The sequence below is a fragment of the Hevea brasiliensis genome, chromosome 5 (genome assembly GCF_030052815.1).
Source record: "Hevea brasiliensis isolate MT/VB/25A 57/8 chromosome 5, ASM3005281v1, whole genome shotgun sequence".
Lineage (NCBI taxonomy): Eukaryota > Viridiplantae > Streptophyta > Magnoliopsida > Malpighiales > Euphorbiaceae > Hevea > Hevea brasiliensis.
The window spans coordinates 17,583,987-17,602,268 of record NC_079497.1 but is presented as its reverse complement, the minus strand read 5'-3'; the positions used below and the strand labels follow the sequence as shown (position 1 = coordinate 17,602,268).

General features: G+C 35.8%; 1 protein-coding gene across 1 annotated transcript in view; it reads right to left on the bottom strand.

Annotated features, from left to right (window-relative positions):
• LOC110670051 (E3 ubiquitin-protein ligase PRT6) overlaps positions 1-16,648 on the bottom strand; it is a 43,757-nt gene extending 27,109 nt beyond the window's left edge. Inside the window, exons 1-7 of the mRNA XM_021831984.2 lie at positions 16,276-16,648; positions 14,850-15,956; positions 2,892-4,105; positions 2,595-2,735; positions 1,456-1,699; positions 644-1,366; positions 30-221 (exon numbers count right to left, since the gene is read on the bottom strand). Coding sequence (XP_021687676.2) covers positions 30-221; positions 644-1,366; positions 1,456-1,699; positions 2,595-2,735; positions 2,892-4,105; positions 14,850-15,956; positions 16,276-16,344 — 3,690 coding nt within the window. The 5' untranslated portion in view covers positions 16,345-16,648. The remainder of the gene's footprint in view (positions 1-29; positions 222-643; positions 1,367-1,455; positions 1,700-2,594; positions 2,736-2,891; positions 4,106-14,849; positions 15,957-16,275) is intronic.
• Between the last annotated feature and the right edge of the window lie 1,634 nt (positions 16,649-18,282).

The window sequence follows — 18,282 nt, the reverse complement described above, 5'->3', positions numbered from 1 at the left end:
AATGGCACATACAGAAAAGACTTGCTTACCTGAAGAAGAATCAAGAAGGACATAGGATTTTTGGAATTAGGATCATGGCAAAGGGAACAAACATCTTGTGCAGACTCCTCTAAACCTTGTTCTTTATCCTTGTTGCTTTCATCTAATCCTGATTTTGAATCATCGTCAACAGTGTTGTTAATGCTCGACAAAAACTTGGACTGCTCAGCTTTCATTTTTGCCTGCACAAGAAACCCAGTAAGCTCAATGAATTAGATGTTAAAGATTATGTTCAACTTGGTCAAATATTTGTCTTCAAGCTTACTAAAAATACAGCCCAGCTAGGGTTCAGCATAGGTTTGGGTAATTGGGTGAGATTCAGGTAAATGGACAACTTTCCCACCTAAGAACTCCGAAATATCCACATAAACCCCCAAAAAAAAATGAAGAAAAAAGAAAGAAAAAGATTGTGTAGTAGCCTTCCTATGCTAGAGCGCAAACTTTTCATTTTTTTCACACAACAACAACCCTATGCTAATGCCAACAACAACAACAACCCTATGCTAATGCTAGAGAGCAAACTTTTCATTTTTTTCACGCAAGATGAGGATAATAATATAACTTCAGAAAGAAGTTAGACAGAAAATGCACAATAACATCTCACCAATATAGCAGCCTGTCTCTCTCGGGCTTTGGCCTTGCGCTTCTCACTATCAGAAGCTGATCCAACAGGATGCACATTACTACTAGGAAGTAATTGTGATAAATGCATGACCACTTCAGGTGCTAGTTGCTGCAGTTTAGACATACATCCTGAATCCACCTCTGCAAACTTCTTCAATAAGTTTTCAATCAAAGAAGAAACATTACGACTGTCTGCCTCCGAAAAGTTGTCTACATTCTCTCTCTTGTGCATCCTCATCAATAAGACAAGAAGTGACAGCAAGCTCTGCTCACCAGCACCATAATTTAATCCCTCGTGAATTTCTTCACAAGCAAAAGCAAGCATGGGAATGGAACATTCATTGGAAAATGAAATGTCCCTAGGTTCTCTCTGCTGCAAACAAATGTCTAATCCCAATGACAGCATGTGCAATGCCATTATAAGAACATCATTAGGTGCACGTGGTTCAGTCAATTTATCAGAGAAAACAGTATAAAATAAAACAGCACGGATGATTTTTAGGACCACTTTACAAGTGGCTATTCTAGCTACACCCTTGAGAGGAGAATGAATCCTTGTCCACCTAGGCAGCTGAGTGGTCAATGCTGAGACACTACAATAGCGCATGTATCTTTCTTCCGCAACTTGCAAATCCCTTGAGTTCCACCGTGGATGGTACAGATCCAGCTCTTTCCAATATGTCCAGCGTAAAGAATACATCCCCTAAGGTGCAGACAAATACAAGAACAACTGACTCACAGAAATATCAACTCATAAACCCCAAGAAAAATATTCTAGGTCACAAAACAAACCTGATTGAAGCTGGATGGATTAGAATATACAGCAACTAAGTCCAAAATTTCCTGAAGTTGCTCATACTTTGAAAGATCACGAGGCAAAGATTTCACCAATTGACTATGAGTAGCATCTCCAATGGCTAACCGATGAACCAACTCTCTTTTCAAATTTTCAGCAGGAGTTAGCCCCGAAAACCGCCTTTCTTGGACAATTTGTATGATAAGAATGAGCATTTCCTGCACCAGAACTGGTTCATACCTGAAGAGACAGTTGTCCAAGCCATAACTTCAATATTATATAATTCAGAGATATCAAATCAAATTCAATATGCTCACAATAACACATGGTAACATAAAAGCCAATATCTATTAAATAAAATGAAACGAGCAAAAAAGCAATAACTTCTCAATTGGGAAAAACAAAGAAAAACCAAAGGATATTATTACACACACACACACACACATTTCACGTTAGTGTCAATTGTAGCCAAATTTAGAAAAGCATGCAACAGAACAGAAATTCCAAACTAAGTGGCATATGTTGTACTCATAAAAAAAGTTATATATGCTTTTCATTTTAGGGAGGGGGGAGGGCTAGAAAGAGAAAACAGTGAAATTATCTATATTTTTAAAATATGACAATTAGTAGTCTTTTTCAATGACATTTTGACTATCCCTTAACAGATGATACCATGAAAATTTTTGTTAATAAAATATGTTATATTAGCAATTTGATAGTTTTAGCATATGCCCTTCCAAGTTTGGCTACAAGCAATGCCAATGTTAAAGACTGAATATATAATAATAAAGCTAAAAGGATTGGCTATAATTCAAGAAGTTCTATCATGCTAAAGACAGCAAAAAAATGTAATAAATGGACCAATAGTAGTATTTAACAAATATCAAGGACCCAAGAAGTCTGAATGCTAAACATTTCAAATTTAAGGATCATAATAAGAAATGTCATCTTTTTAAAGAATGTAATCACACCCCCTTGCCCCTTCAAGCTGGACTGTCAAAAACTTAGAAACACACAATGCATTATGAAACCTATGAACATGAATCTCATGTCCGCACAAAGGAACAAAATCAAGAACACAACACATCTGAACACCACATGATATCAGATTAAAGTTAGGAGCAAACAGATATACTCAGTGGATCTCTCAGTGGTCAAAGAACAGTAATCTGTTAGCCCAAAGCATTCTACAATTCTATTGACATAAAGATCAGCAGGAGCCAATGCAGCACAGCACTGCAGAAGAAAAAGATCAAGTTCTAAGCCTTGCTCAGACCTGCAAAAGGCAAAACCACCAGAAATACTTTAGACACTATTGTTTTCAACTCTAACCCTTAACACAACCAGGAAGCACAATGACAAATAAAAATTTTGTAAGCTAATCAAGAAAATTTTTACTAAAATACAAGAATCAAATGAAGCATAAACCTACCACCGAACTGAACGGTACCACTCAGAAGACAAAATAGCAGCATCACCATTCCTCCTCCACATTCCAGCATGAACCTGGGCACAAAACACCCTATTGCGCAAAGGATGCTCCATGACAAATGCAGAAAACCCACAAGGGTGACAGCCACTAAGGACACGTCCAAAGATATCATCATCATACATTGAAGATGATGTCAAAATACTTGCACTAGATGCACTGACCACCTCAGATTCACCACAACACCACCTTAAAGCCTTTTGTAAAAGCAAGGAAAGCAATCGATGCAAGGGAATGTGAACAGATACATCCTGTGAACTAACATCATATATTATATTTGGCCAATCAGATGAACTCAAAAAATGCAAGGCATCTAATTCTGTGGAAGTGTCTGCTTCCATCAAACTCTCATCAAAACCGGCAGTATCACTGTCACCAGAAGCCACTGTTTTGCAGTCCTGCCCTATACTTTTAGTATTCTCTGTCTCCATATTCATGCAGAAACCAATATTAGCCGGTGGAAAATACTGCCTATTATGATCTTCATTTGAACTGGTAAACCCACCAAAAATATATTTACCCTTGCTAATCTTAGATAAAGTTTTCTTCAAAGCTAAGAAGTTGCTACTGGAAGTGCTGCTAGTATTTGAAGATGATATTGACCCATATGTATGATTAGCTCCTAACCAATTGTCAATGGTCCTCAAGCAATCATATATTAACCATGTTACCGATGAAGGAATTAAAGAACGAGAAAAGGAATCTGATTTAACTTCAATGACCTGCATTGCAGAAACAACTGAAGTATTCCTCCCTGAAGCACCACACACTGAGCTTTCCTGAGACAAGCGTCCTACTTTTGCAAGTCTCATGCTATCTTCCTCATCCATGTCTTGTTTACTTGTGTCAAAAAAAATGTCATTCGTCTCTTCATTCCTAGAAAATGCTCCATCCACCAAAAGAGAGTGAATATTGGCAATAGAATGGTCTAACACAAAAAGCAAATTTATATTATCGTTTTCCTCCTCCGGGGGTTGGCCATTTTCTCTCTTTAGTGGACTCATTCCTTGCAAAAAAGACAAAAGTCTCATCCAAGTTCTCAAGATATCCCGCTGGTCATTGGTCACAAATTTGGGCACAATACCATGGCTCATCACAAATCGAATATCTTCAACCACACGAATAGTGATCTCGTACAAAGACCCCCACTTGGTAACCTGCAAGATATAGTAATCAGCAAACTTTGCCATGTGATAGAGCAAGCTAAAACTATGGCTACAAAAGGCATTGACAGGAAAATAAAATAAAATAAAAAAGGGCAATTGGACAAAAAACACTAAACGTTTTCATCAATTTTATCCTAATGTTTCAATTTTGGTTTTAGTATCCTAATGTTTGACATTGAGTGCAATTGTATCCAATTTCTAAAATCAAATTTGCAATTAGACATAAAAGCCAAATGTTTGCAGTAATTTACAATTATAATCAAACTTTTCAATTTTGGATAAAATTAATTTCAACCTTTGAGATTTGGTACAATTATAGCCAAAACCTAAAATTGATTTGGAGAAATATAATTTTGTCCACCAAACTTATAATTATGGTAACCAAATGCCCTAAACTTACAATTATGGTATCCAAACGCCCTAAAAAGATTTTGTACTTTAGTAATTAAGCTTAATGATTATTTTAAAAATTACGACCACATCAATCAAAAGAATAAAATCAACTCATTTAAGACATATATAGATGGATTTCTATGGATTTGGATAATAAAATTTAAAGTTTAGGGGCATTTGGTTACCATAATTGTAAGTTTAGTATACAAAATTTAAATTTCTCTAAATCAATTTTGGCCTTTGGCTATAATTCTCAAAAGTTTGGATTTATGATCTAAAATTGGAACTTTTGGATATAATTGCAAATTACCTCAAATGTTTGGCATTTATGTTCAATTGCTAATTTGATTTTAGAAATTGGATATAATTGTACCCAATGTCAAACGAACATTAGGATATTACAAACTGATGAAAAGGTTTAGTGTTTTTTGTCCAATTGGCCAATAGAAAATTGAAACAGAAACTTGATAAACCATCAGCTCCTTACTTTAAAAGGATAACTACACAAGAAGGAGAACTAGAGTTAAGACTTCGAATTAAACATGATTACAAAGAGAAAAGAAGAAAATTTTCCTTTTTTTTTTCCTTTTGGGAAACTATGAACAGTAATCTAGGTTTTGTAGCAGCAGCAATAGGAAGGACAAGAGAGCAGGCACCATGCCAGATTTAACAATTAATTAAGAATCTCAAACTACAAAAATTCCAAACCAATACTAAATAGGTTAGGAAACAAACAAATTTTTAAATGTTCCTAACAATACTAATGATCACCTAGGTTCTGTAGCAGCAGCAACAGGAAGGACAAGAAGAGAGTAGGCACCATGCCAGATTTAACAATTAATTAAGAACCTCAAACTACAAAAATTCTAAACCAATACTAAATAGGTTAGGAAACAAACAACTTTTTAAATGCTCCTAACAATACTAATGATGCAGTATTGAAACAAGACTCAACTTAGGAATTGTGTTCATTACAGAATTAGGAAGTTAAAATTTCTATTGTTTAGGAATTCTATTATTATTGAGGAATATATATGAAGTTTGTAGAAAGAGATGATTCTCATTGATTTCAATTAATCTGTACATGGGTATTTATATACAATTGATTCCTATAATTGTGTTATACTAATTAGGAAGAAATCCTAAATAAGAAATCCTAAATAGGAATACAGAATACAGAATATACACAGAAATAATATAATGATTGACTTTCCATAACACTCCCCCTCAAGTTGGAGCATAGATGTTAATCATGCCCAACTTGTTACAAATGTAGTCAATCCTAGCTCCATTCAGAGCTTTTGTGAAAATATCTCCTAATCGCTCTCCGGTTTGATATGTCCTGTTGAGATGATCTGTTGTTGAATCTTTTCACGAACAAAGTGACAATCAATCTCAATATGTTTGGTCCGCTCATGAAATACCGGATTAGAAGCAATATGGAGAGCAGCTTGATTATCACACCACAATTTCGCAGGCAGGGGGATCTTAAAACCTGTCTCATCTAGTAATTGAAATATCCACATTACCTCACATACTGATTGTGCCATGGCTCTGTATTCGGATTCAGCACTAGATCGAGAAACTACACTATGCTTCTTGCTTTTCCAAGACACCAAATTTCCTCCAACAAAAACGCAATATCCAGTAGTTGACCTCCTATTAACCTTAGATCCAGCCCAGTCAGCATCTGAAAAACATTCAACATTCAAATGCCCATGATTACCATATAACAAACCTCTTCCTGGAGCTCCCTTCAGATAGCACAAGATTTGTCCCAAGGCTTCCCAATGAGCAACAGTTGGGGAAGACATAAACTGACTTACCACACTAACGGCATAAGCAATGTCAGGACGAGTGACAGTAAGGTAGTTCAATTTTCCTACCAATCTCCTGTATCTCTCTGGATCTTCAAACAACTCACTATCCCCTGCTAACAGTTGTAAATTTGGAGTCATTGGTGCACTACAAGGCTTAGCACCTAATTTTCCTGTCTCTGTCAATAGATCGAGGACATATTTTCTTTGAGACAAGAAAATACCCTTCTTACTTCTCATAGCTTCAATACCCAAAAAATACTTTAATAATCCCAAGTCTTTGGTCTGAAACTGGGTTTGGAGGAAGGTTTTAAGAGATGAAATACCTGCAGAGTCACTCCCAGTGATGATAATGTCATCCACATAGACTACCAGGAGAATTAGACCAGCCTCAGATTGCTTATAAAATACTGAATGATCACACTTACTCTTTTGCATACCAAATTCCTGTACTGCTTCACTGAATCTCCCAAACCAGGCCCTAAGACTTTGTTTCAAGCCATAAAGAGACTTCCGAAGTCTACAAACTTTACCCAACTCCCCCTGAGCAACAAACCCAGGTGGTTGCTCCATATACACCTCCTCCTGAAGATCACCATGAAGGAAAGCATTCTTGATATCCAATTGGTACAGGGGCCAATCATATGTAGCTGCTAAAGAGATAAACAAGCGAATGTATAAGTTTAGCTACAGGAGAAAAAGTGTCGAGTAATCAACCCCATATGTCTGAGCTTATCCTTTTGCTTCAAGGGGTGCTTTTATCCTAGCCACAGAACCATCAGATTTACTCATCAGAATACCCATTTGCAACCAATAGCTTTCTTACCGGTGGGCAAAGGTATGATTCCCATGTACCATTAGCATCTAAAGCCATCATTTCCTCTTTCATAGCAAAGACACCACCAGGATGAGACAAAGGCCTCACCAATGATTAGGCATAGGAACAGAGTCTAAAGACGTAAAATAACACCGAGAACAAGATGACAATTGATTATAAGAAACAAAAGAAGAGATAGGGTAAGTCCATGATCGTTTACCTTTACGAAGAGCAATGGGTAATTCTAGATCGTAATCATGTTCAAGATGAGGTGTGACCTCCCAACGAAGTAGCCGTGGAGGATCCGAGTCGGTAATCTCCAATCTCTGGAATAAACATGAACAACGGAGGCCGAGTAGGTCTAGAGACGTAAGAAACAGCCGTGAGAGAGGACTAGACATTGGTTGGATAGTATATATTAAGATATCATCCTCCTCCTTGACTCTCATACACGGATGATTGAGAAAAAATGGAGTGGACTCAAAAATGTGACATCTGGTAAACAAGATAACGATTAAGAGTAGGAGAGAAACAATGGTACCCTTTTTGGATCCGGAGTACCCAAGAAAGACACATTTGAGAGACTTTGGATCCAATTTAGTAACTCATGACGAACATCACGCATACAAAACAAGTACAACCAAAAATACGGGTTCAACAGAAACAAAAATTTTGTAGGGAACAAAGTAGTATAAGGAATATCCCCATTAAGGATGTAAGACGGCATACGATTGATCAAAAACATGCCGTAGAAAGCGCATCCGCCAAAAGTGTTTAGGAACTTTCATATGAAAAAGAAGAGCACGAGTTACCTCAAGAAGATGTCAATTTTTTCTTTCGGCCACGCCATTTTGGGATGGGGTATCAACACAGGAAGACTGATGAAGAATGTCATTTTGTGTCATATAAGACTGAAATTGTGCTGAAAAATATTCTTTAGCATTGTCACTTCTTAATATACGCACAGAAATATTAAATTGAGTTTTGATTTCATTACAAAAGGCACAAAAGATAGAAAACAACTCAGAACGATTCTTCATTAAATATAACCAGGTAACACGAGAGTAATCATCAACAAAAGTAACAAAATAACGAAATCCGCTTTTAGAAGTATGAACAAGGACCCCAAACATCAGAATGAACTAACTCAAAAGGGGATGAAGCCCGTTTATTAACTCTAGACACAGAAGGCAAACGATGATGTTTTGCAAACTGACACGACTCACATTCTAGTACTGATAAAGACTGAAACTGAGGACACAACTTCTTCATGGTAGACAAAGAAGGATGACCCAATCTACAATGAGCTTCAAGAGGTGTTACGGTACTGGAGCAAACAAGCGACCGCGGTACATGATTTTCCAGAATATAGAGACCACCTGACTCACGTCCTCTACCAATAATCTGCTTCGTCGTAAGATCCTGAAACAAACACTGATCAGGAAAAAATGAAATAGAACAATTTAAGGTACGAGTAAGTTTACTAACAGAAAGTAGATTAAAAGAGAAATTTGGTAGACACAAAACAGATGACAAAGAAATTGACGAAGTCGGATTCGCAGTTCCAGAACCCATGACACAAGAAGTAGAACCATCAGCTAAAGTAACAGTAGAGGAAGTGGGATTAGACTGAAAAGCAGATAGAAGACTAGAATTACCTGTCATGTGATCTGTTGCACCAGAATCAATAACCCATTTGGATGAGGAAGACACAAGGCATGTAGTGGATTTACCTGACTCAGCGATCGCAGTGATAGGGGAACTGGTAGGCTTTAGAGATGCACGACATGGGAAAAGCGTGCAAAATCCTCTGCAGATACCAAGCAGCTTTTCTCGAGGAAGATATCAGTAGAATCCTCACGCCATATTTGCCATCCGTGATCGCTGATTTTTCTCTGAAGTTGCGGACAATTATATTTTGTATGGCTGTGCTCATGACAATAATAACAAATGACTCCTCTTGAGTCCCGATTAGAACTAGCCTCTCCATTACGCTGATTACTTCATTGCTGTAATTCCTCCTCTACTTCCTCTTCTATTACCACGTTGTCCATTTGGATTACGGCTAATAAGAGCACTACCGGCAGTCGTGAAGATTGGGTACTCTGCACGAAGGACCCGTGTGAATGTTTCATGCAAAGAGGAAATCTCGTAATCGGAAAGAATCGAGATTTAGCGATCTCATATTCGAAGGAAGGCACGCAAGAAAACTCATAGACTAGTTGCTCCGTTGGGCTCTTGAACTTTCACATCGTAACTAAAAGGCAACAATACATTAAGTTCCTCATATACCCGCTTAAAATCCATAAAATAAGCCGTGAGAGACTTATTCTCTTTCTCAAAGACGGTATAATGCCTTACAAACATCATAAATACGTGAGATATTCACTTTACCATAATACATAAAATCTAATTAATCCATCAATTCCTTAACAAATTCACAGTGATTAATTAAACTAATTACCTCACTGTGAATCGAGTTTCGAAGCTGCAAAAACAACCGAGCATCCTCCCTTAGCCAAGTTTGTTGTGTATCATCAGTAGGTGGATCTTTAGTAAGGTGATCATCCTTATCAATGCTACGCAAATAGACCCTAATGATCTTACTCCACCTGTAATTCGAACCATTAAGTTTGTGTTCCGTGATCTTAGTCATCATCGAATCACATCGAAATAACATTCTTATTGTCTGCCATTTGTTGAGACAAAGAAAACTAACCGAAACGCTAATCCAAAGTGCTGACAGCAACAAAATAATCCAAAATCACAAATCAAGCAAATACCGAAATAGGATCTGAGAGCCAAACCTCAGAAGTCCTTTAATGGTGTACTGGATCAGGCAACAGCACACAGTGGTGGAATGAGGGGATTGAGGCGACGTTGGCAATGTTGATCGGAGTCGAAACGCTTGGCCGGTGCCAAGGTCTCTCCCGAAATGGGGTGGTGAGAACAAATAGTCACCCTAGATAACTGTGCTCGATACCATGTAGAAAGAGATGATTCTCATTGATTTCAATTAATCTGTACATGGGTATTTATATACAATTGATTCCTATAATTGTGTTATACTAATTAGGAAGAAATCCTAAATAAGAAATCCTAAATAGGAATACAGAATACAGAATATACACAGAAATAATATAATGATTGACTTTCCATAACAAAGTTCTACTAGGTTTAGTATTTTATTATTTAGGAATTTTGTGTTGATATAGAATTCGTAATTAGTATTTGAATAGGGTTTTCTTGTTTAATGATTTCCTAACTCTAATGTGATTAGGGTTACAAAACTCTATAAACAGGCCGAGGACATCTACAAATTTAGTAGATTTTGCATGACAATTTATATTGCTTTGAGCTAATAAATTAAGAATGTGGTTCTCTCAAAATTGAGACCCTAATCCCCAAAGCCCCATTGGTTCTACATCAATTTGGCATCAAAGCCCTAGAGATCCCAACCTTGTTTTGCCTTCGAAATTTGCTTACTGTTTGAAAAAAAAAAAATCCTCGCAATCTGTTTCTCTCTCTATGGCACGAAATGGTGCCAAACATTGTCTTTTCCCTAACCAACCATCACAGGTCACCAAACAACTACAAATCCACTGCCAAAAGACTGCTCAGACCGAGGCAATTCCAGCGCAGCAAGTCTGATCACTGGATGTAGCCCAAAACGAAGATCATTTCAGGTAAGATCCTAACCCAAATCACGACCCAATTGAAACTTAACAATTTTCAGCTACTAAGCCTCTCGCACCCCTCTATGTCCCCTTGCGACCACATTCCCATTGTCAGACTTCCTTCCCACATCCTTAGATAACCTGACACTCATCTTCCAAATCTGCAACTAAGCTCACACCAACAACTGTGAGCATGAAGCACAAGATCCCATGCTTGTCCTTGCCACATCAGTCAGCCATGTCATAGCTCAACACCACATCACTGACACACCAGCACTACATCAGCATCCAATCTGCCACATAAACAAAATTTTGACAAGACCCCTCCTTGCTAATTTCAACGTGTTGATTCTAGCTTTGATGCCCATGTTGAGCAAAAATTACTATTAAACTGTTTAAATGGTTCAAATTGTGTTTTTAGTGAGACTTCATGTTGTTGACTAACATTGAAAGACTGCAAGATTAAGTAGTTGATGAATAGGCACTATAAGTTTATATATGGGTGAATTTTGCCAATAGTCCCTCAAATTAAGTGATTGTATCAGTGCCGTCCATAAACTTCACTTCGTATCATAAAAATCCTTGTGACCTACTATCATCCGTTTGTAAGTTAACTTACAGCTAAATTTCACTCATTCTCCCTTAACTTAGATAAATGTATCACAGTTGTCCTTCAACTTCAATTCGCATCACAAAAATTCTCAAACTTTAATTCAATACATTTTTTTCCTTAAAAATTTTATAAAAATATTCATCATAAATCATTAATTATGATTATACAAAATTTTCTTTCAAATTTTTATAGACATTCTAAACAACTAAGCAAAAAATGAGAATTATATTTTGAATTCTCCCATTTTTAGAGAGAATCAAAGATGAAGTGAAAGGCAGAAGGGGGGTCTTCTTTATATTTTATATAAGAGCAATATCTAACAAAGTATAGACAGAATAAAAAGAAGGAAGGAGGGGTGGTTGTAGAGACTTAATAGAAGCTGTTCTAATAAGTGGCGTTGACTGCGTTGTATTAATAAAGTAAAGAAATCCCTAGAGTGAACTAGGGGTGGTTACGGTTCCTGAACCAAACCGTCATGGGACGGTTTGAAAGACGATTCCTGAACCGCCGGTTCCGGTTCGACCCCGATTTAAAACGGTTTAAAAGACGGTTCAAAAAATGACAGTTCAAGACGGTTTGAAGGACGGTTTAGAAGCGGTTTAAGAGCGACTTAAAGGAAAAAATTAAAGGAAAATTTTATTGATTTATAATTTAAGTTATATTTGTAAAAAATATTTTAATTTTTCTTAGAAATCTTTTAATCAAAATAAAATAAGAATAAAAAGAATAAAATTAACTTATTTTTAAGAAAAATTTAATAATTAAGCAAAGATTTGAACTTATTAAAAACTATAGATAAAATTAATTTTAAAAAAAATTAAAAAACGGTGCATGAACTTAATTTTGCCTATGTATCCCTTTAGGATTTAGAGGAATCAAAATTTTCAATTATAAGTTGAGAGAATGGAGATTGAGGTGGTTTTGTCATGTGAAGCGTAGACATATGAAAGCTCCAGTTAGACAAATAGAGCACATTGGGTCAGAAAATAGAAAGAAAAGAATAGGTAGACATAAACTGACTTGAAGGAGAATAGTACAACATGACCTAAAAATATTACACATTTCCGAGGATTTAAACCAAAATCGTTTAGAGTGGAGAAAGAGAATCTATATAGCCAACCCCGATAAATTTTTGGGATAAAAACTTAGTTGAATTGAGTTGAGTTGAGTATTACTTGCCCTTTTTTAAAAAATTATATGATAATTGATAATTAAAAAAATATAAAAGAAAAAAAAAATCAAAATAGAGGGTATTAAAAATTTTATTGAATATATAAAATAATAACAGAGTAATTGATATAGCATTAAAAATTTTAGTGAGCATATAAAATAATAAAGTAGGAGAATTATGAAAGTACTGAGAATTAAAAGGAGTGTAGAAAATAATTATTTAGAAAATTTGAGAGAAATTGAAAGAGTATTGAGAATTAAAGAGAGTGTAGAGAATTAATATGTATATATATATATATATATATATGAATTAGGAGTGGAGTGAGGTATTTATTGAATTTTTTTGTATTTAAATTGCTAGTTTGGTCCCGTTTAGAACCGCCGGTTCAATCCGGTTCAGAACCGCCGGTTCACGGTTTCTAAAAAATATGAACCTGAACCAAATCGTAGAAGGACGGTTTCGGTCCGGTTTGAAACCGGTTCCGGTTTTGACCGGTTTCGTTCCGGTTTTGACCAAACCGGTTCCGGTTTGATTCCGGTTCGAAACCGAACCGTGGCCACCCCTAGAGTGAACCCATAGCGAGTGGGCCAATAATCTTCTCCATCAGGGTGGCTACAGTAAGACAGAGTAGTAAAGCTGTGTTCTAAATGAAAATAATTAGTTTAAATTTTTGTTTATTTTTGACTTATTTAAAATAAAATTATGCTTTTAGAAATAGTCTAATATTTTTATAAATATTAACTAATTATTACAAAATATGTAGTTATTATTATTTTCTCAAAGAAAAATTAATAATATTATTTTTACTTGTATTACTTTTTAATTCACTTTTAGGTTAATATCTAAGGATTCAAATTTAATTTATCTTAACTCCTTTAATTTTATTTAAAGGCGAGAAAAAAAAATTGATAGGTTGATGTGAGAAAAATTAATAATATATATTATTTTACTTTATTTTAATGGTATTCAAACTCTAATTATGGATCTTTTCATTTTTTCATATAGGTTGAAGAATATGAAGATTAGGATAGCTTGCAGCCCCCTAGATGGTATCCCTATAAAAATATGGAGGTGCATTGAGGAGGTTGGAGTGGCTTGGCTAACCAAGCTATTCAATGGCATACTACAATCGAAAAAGATGGCAAATGCATGGAGGAATAGCTCTTTGGTTTCTATCTTTAAGAATAAAAGAGATATCCAAAGTTGTACAAACTACTGTAGTATTAAACTAAAGAATCATACGATTAAGCTATGGAAAAGAGTGATTAAGCGTAGACTCAAGGACACTACTAAGGAATCAGAGAACCAGTTTGGCTTGATGCCTGGTAGATCAACAACAAAGCCTATCTTTTTAATAAGATTGATAGAAATATACAAGGAGAGTAAAAAGGATCTCCCCATATTATCCACTGACCTAGAAAAAGCATACGATAGATTACCGAAAAAAGTTCTTTGGTGATGCTAAAGAATAAAGGAGTAAATCTCAAGTATATAAATGTTTTTAAGGACATGTATGAGGGGTGATCATGAGTGTAAGGATAGTGGGAGGGACACAGACGAGTTTCACATCACAATGGATTTATGGTAGGTTTTATGGATGAGCTGGCTAGTCATTTTTAAGATGATGTCCCATGGTGCATATTATTTGCAAATAATATTGTTTTAGTAGATGAAACTAGTAAAACAGTTAATCAAAAGTAGGAGCTATGGAGAAAGACTATTGAGAACAAAGGATTCAAGCTAATAAAATCAAGAACGAACATATGCAATGTGAGTTTAGCTGCTATAAAAGGAAGGAAGATGAAGATCGTTTGGATGGAGTTTTTGTACCTACATGCGATCAATTCAAGTATTTTCTATTCTATCAACACAAAAGAATGGAACTTTAAATGAGGATGTAACCCATAGGATCAATACAGGATGAATGAAATGGAAAAGTGCAACCGGGGAATTATTCGACTATAAGATCTTTAACATAGTGAAAGGTAAGTTCTATAGGATTGTGGTCAGACCAACTCTATTATATGAGAGTAAATGTTGGGCATCTAAAGTATAACATTCCCACAATACAATTATGGCATCTAAATTTGACACATTTTAGTTGAAAGAACTTCAAAACAACTAAACAATAGTTTCAAACTGGTTTTTGAAAACAAAGCCTAAAAGGGTTTTTTTCCAAAAGGCAAGTTTGAACCTCAATCCCAAACAAGCTCTTAAGCACATATAAACAAGTATCAGAGGACTAACCTGTAAACGACCATCTTCTCCTGCACATTGAGTGAATATATCTCCTAAGCATCTCAAAAGCATGGTAAGTAGGTTCATCTCCTTCACAAGTCGTGGGGTTAGAGTGGGAACCGTAAAGATCTGCACAGAGAATGTAGATAGCAAAGGATACTTCTTGAGAGTATCATCAGTGCCTTCTTTTATGACTTCACGTACAACTAATGGGTAGTATCTTAAATATGCTTTACCAAACTCATACTTGAAGATCGGTTCTCCCAGTAACTTCAGAAGCAGCTCATGAAGTTTCTTTGCAACACCTTCACTCAAGAAAGTCTCTGACCTCACCAAAATCTCCAATAAACCAACCAATGCGATCACGCTCCTAGAAATAAAACTAAGCAAACTCTCACTGTGCTTGCAAAACTCAAGCAACATCTCAACCACCACATATGTTAGCTCATTTGCAACCTTCTTGGGCACAAGAATATGGTCACTTGTTCCAGGATTTTCCTGGCAGATGGTTTCAGCAGACACAAGCTTATTTTTCCAACAAACCAATAAAGCATCAAGCACAGGCCCCACAGAGTTTGCAAACTCCTCTGGAAGAGGTTGTATCTGTTCAGCACCTTTGTGTTTTGAGCAGAAGCCCTCCCGTTTCCATGCTGTCACATCCCCACAATCACAACATCCTCCACCCGTGTAAATAATAGAATAATCATGGTCCTTGTGGTTTCCATTCTGAAAACAGGGAACGCAAATGGCACATGTTGGGTCATGTTCACATGTTCGACACCGATATGCTATATCATTATTTCCCCAAACAGCCCCACACACACCACGGCCAGTACTCATTTCGGAAAGGTTTTTCAGAGCAATGGCTGGTTCACACATAAACATCAACCACTGTAACCAGCCCATGCATTCCCTGAAATGTTGTTTCATTGTTGGGTTCAGCATCCTTTTAGTTCCTGCCTTAGTTTCATGGAGAACATCTGCCACATCCACATCAGGAGGTAAAATAACAGACACCAAGTCAGGTATCCAGGTTCGCTTATCCCTGACAAAATCAACTACACCAGAATACCGCCTTTGAAGGAACTCCTCAGGAACTCCAAGTTGAGCAAGCCTCTGTCATAAAATTGAAAGTAAAATAACTAAAATAAATAAATGTGAATATACAGTCCATTGCAACTGTCATTCAGAAGCACAACTAAATCACAACAAAACGAAAAAAATTAAAATAAATTACGAACTTGTTTCACAAATATCAAAACTCAGAACAAGTAAATTTCTTTACCAATCAAAGACAATGAAAAACAAAAAGTAAAATAATTGGAGAAATCAACTAATTCAACACCGGAAAAACTGAAAACAGGAGAAACAAGATAATTACAAAAATCATGAAAGAAAAAACAATAAAATGTAATTAGAGAGGCCAAAATCGCACCCGAAGGACTCGATCACTGTGCTTGACAAGGTTAGTTTCAGCAGGTGAATCGACATCCATGTTGTCCATGCCAAGACGGCAAAAACTCAACACCCAATCTGAACAACAGAAACGCAAAAAACACCGAAATCTCCCCAGGATTGCAAGCCCTAAATGATTGTAGCTAGGGATTTTGATTGTTTTTCAAGTTAATTTTATCTGGCAGCATTACCTAAAATTAAGAACTCCACCGCCTCATGTCTCTGTTTCTTTTAAACTCAGTATGCGTTTTCAGAGTCTACCAGACGGTTCACCTATTTTCTGGAAGAAGCAGTGTGGATAAAGCAAGTAATTGCGTCTAGAGAGTTCTTTTTTGGGCATCAGCTGTATTGCTGTTCTGTATGGTGCCATTTGGTTTCCATTTTATTTTTAAAATAAATTACTGTTTTAGTCCCTGATTTATATCATAATTAATAATTTTATCCTTATATTTTTTAAAGTCAATAATTTGATTCCTTCAAAATGAAGGTCCTTCAATCAATAAGTGCCATCAATTAAAAATGAAATGAGCCTATTTCCCTTCTTTCCCTCTCACCTTCCTCTCTTAAGGTTTTATTTGGATGGGGTAAAAGGAAATTTATTAAAATAAGATAAAGTAAAATAAAAGAAAATATGATATGATAACGTAAAATAATAGTTTTATTTATATTTGAGAGGAAGGCAATGTAAATAAAGGTTTTATAATCTTGTTTTATTTGGTTGGATAGTATTGAAAGATAAGGTTAATATATAAAAAATTATAAAACTATATTTTTTATGAAACTTATTATTTTATAATAAGAAATGATATTTTAGAGATTTTTTAAAATTGATATGGTTAATATAAGAAATCAAAAAATAAAAATTTTTTCAACCCTCCCCAACCCACCAAATTGGTTGATTAGAAATTGAAAGGTTTTGGAAGGTTTTCAACCTTTAAATAACCCCCTAAAACCCTCACTATCCCTCAACCTTCCATCCCAAACAAGTGAAAATTTTCTTAAAATCATCCCTTACTTTCCATCACCATAATAACCCCTCAATCCAAACAAAGGGTAAACCCACTGCATAGTATTTTCTACTAGCTAAAATACAGATCTTCTCAATCTCTCCCTCGTGCCGCACTAATCACTTGTCCTCTTTTCCCTCTTCCTTACCTTCAAACAGAACCACTCTATTGAAGACTCTTACCCACACTAGCACAGCTCCACTCCCATTGGACAAATACCAACTCATCTCCACACAGGTCACCATTTCAAAGCTTCAGTTGACAGCTATGGACTTGCCTTCGAAACTCCATCTCACGCCCGTCTGCTCTAATTTTCCCTCTTACTCTCACTTTCTACACCTGCTCAGCGCCATCATAGATCCATATCCTTCTTTTCAGCATCACAGCCCATCACTTTCTACCTGTCTGCTTTGATTTTCTTTATGGTATTCTCATTTGGCTTTCTTTTGTATTCTAGTTGGGCAATCCTCACGAGTCACATTCTCATATCTTTGATGAGTTTTCTGGTGGGTATTGTGAGCCTAGCGTTTTGTCTATGTGTTGTGGAATAAATTTTGACAACTGTCCCTGAACTTATGTAGTTGTAACATTACCATCGCTCAACTTAAAAATATAACATAAAACTCCATCAACTTTCAAAATTTACACAGTAAAATCCCTCTAACTTTCAATTACCAGTTTTTCAGTTAGACGCTGACCTAAACTGTTTCAGCACAGAGCTTAGTCAATATTTCTCTTTTCTCTCTCAATCCAAGTGTAAATTGAATCATTTTTCTTTCTATAGACAGAATAATTTTTCATGTGTAAAGAAAATAATTTTACACTTTGCATAAGAGAGGAAAGAGAAATGTTGACTAAGTATCATGCATGAGCTATTCATATCAGTTTCTAACTGAAAAATCAGTAATTAAAAGTCAAAGAGATTTTACTGTGCAAAATTTGAAAGTTTAGGGAGTTTTATGTTACATTTTAAAGTTAAA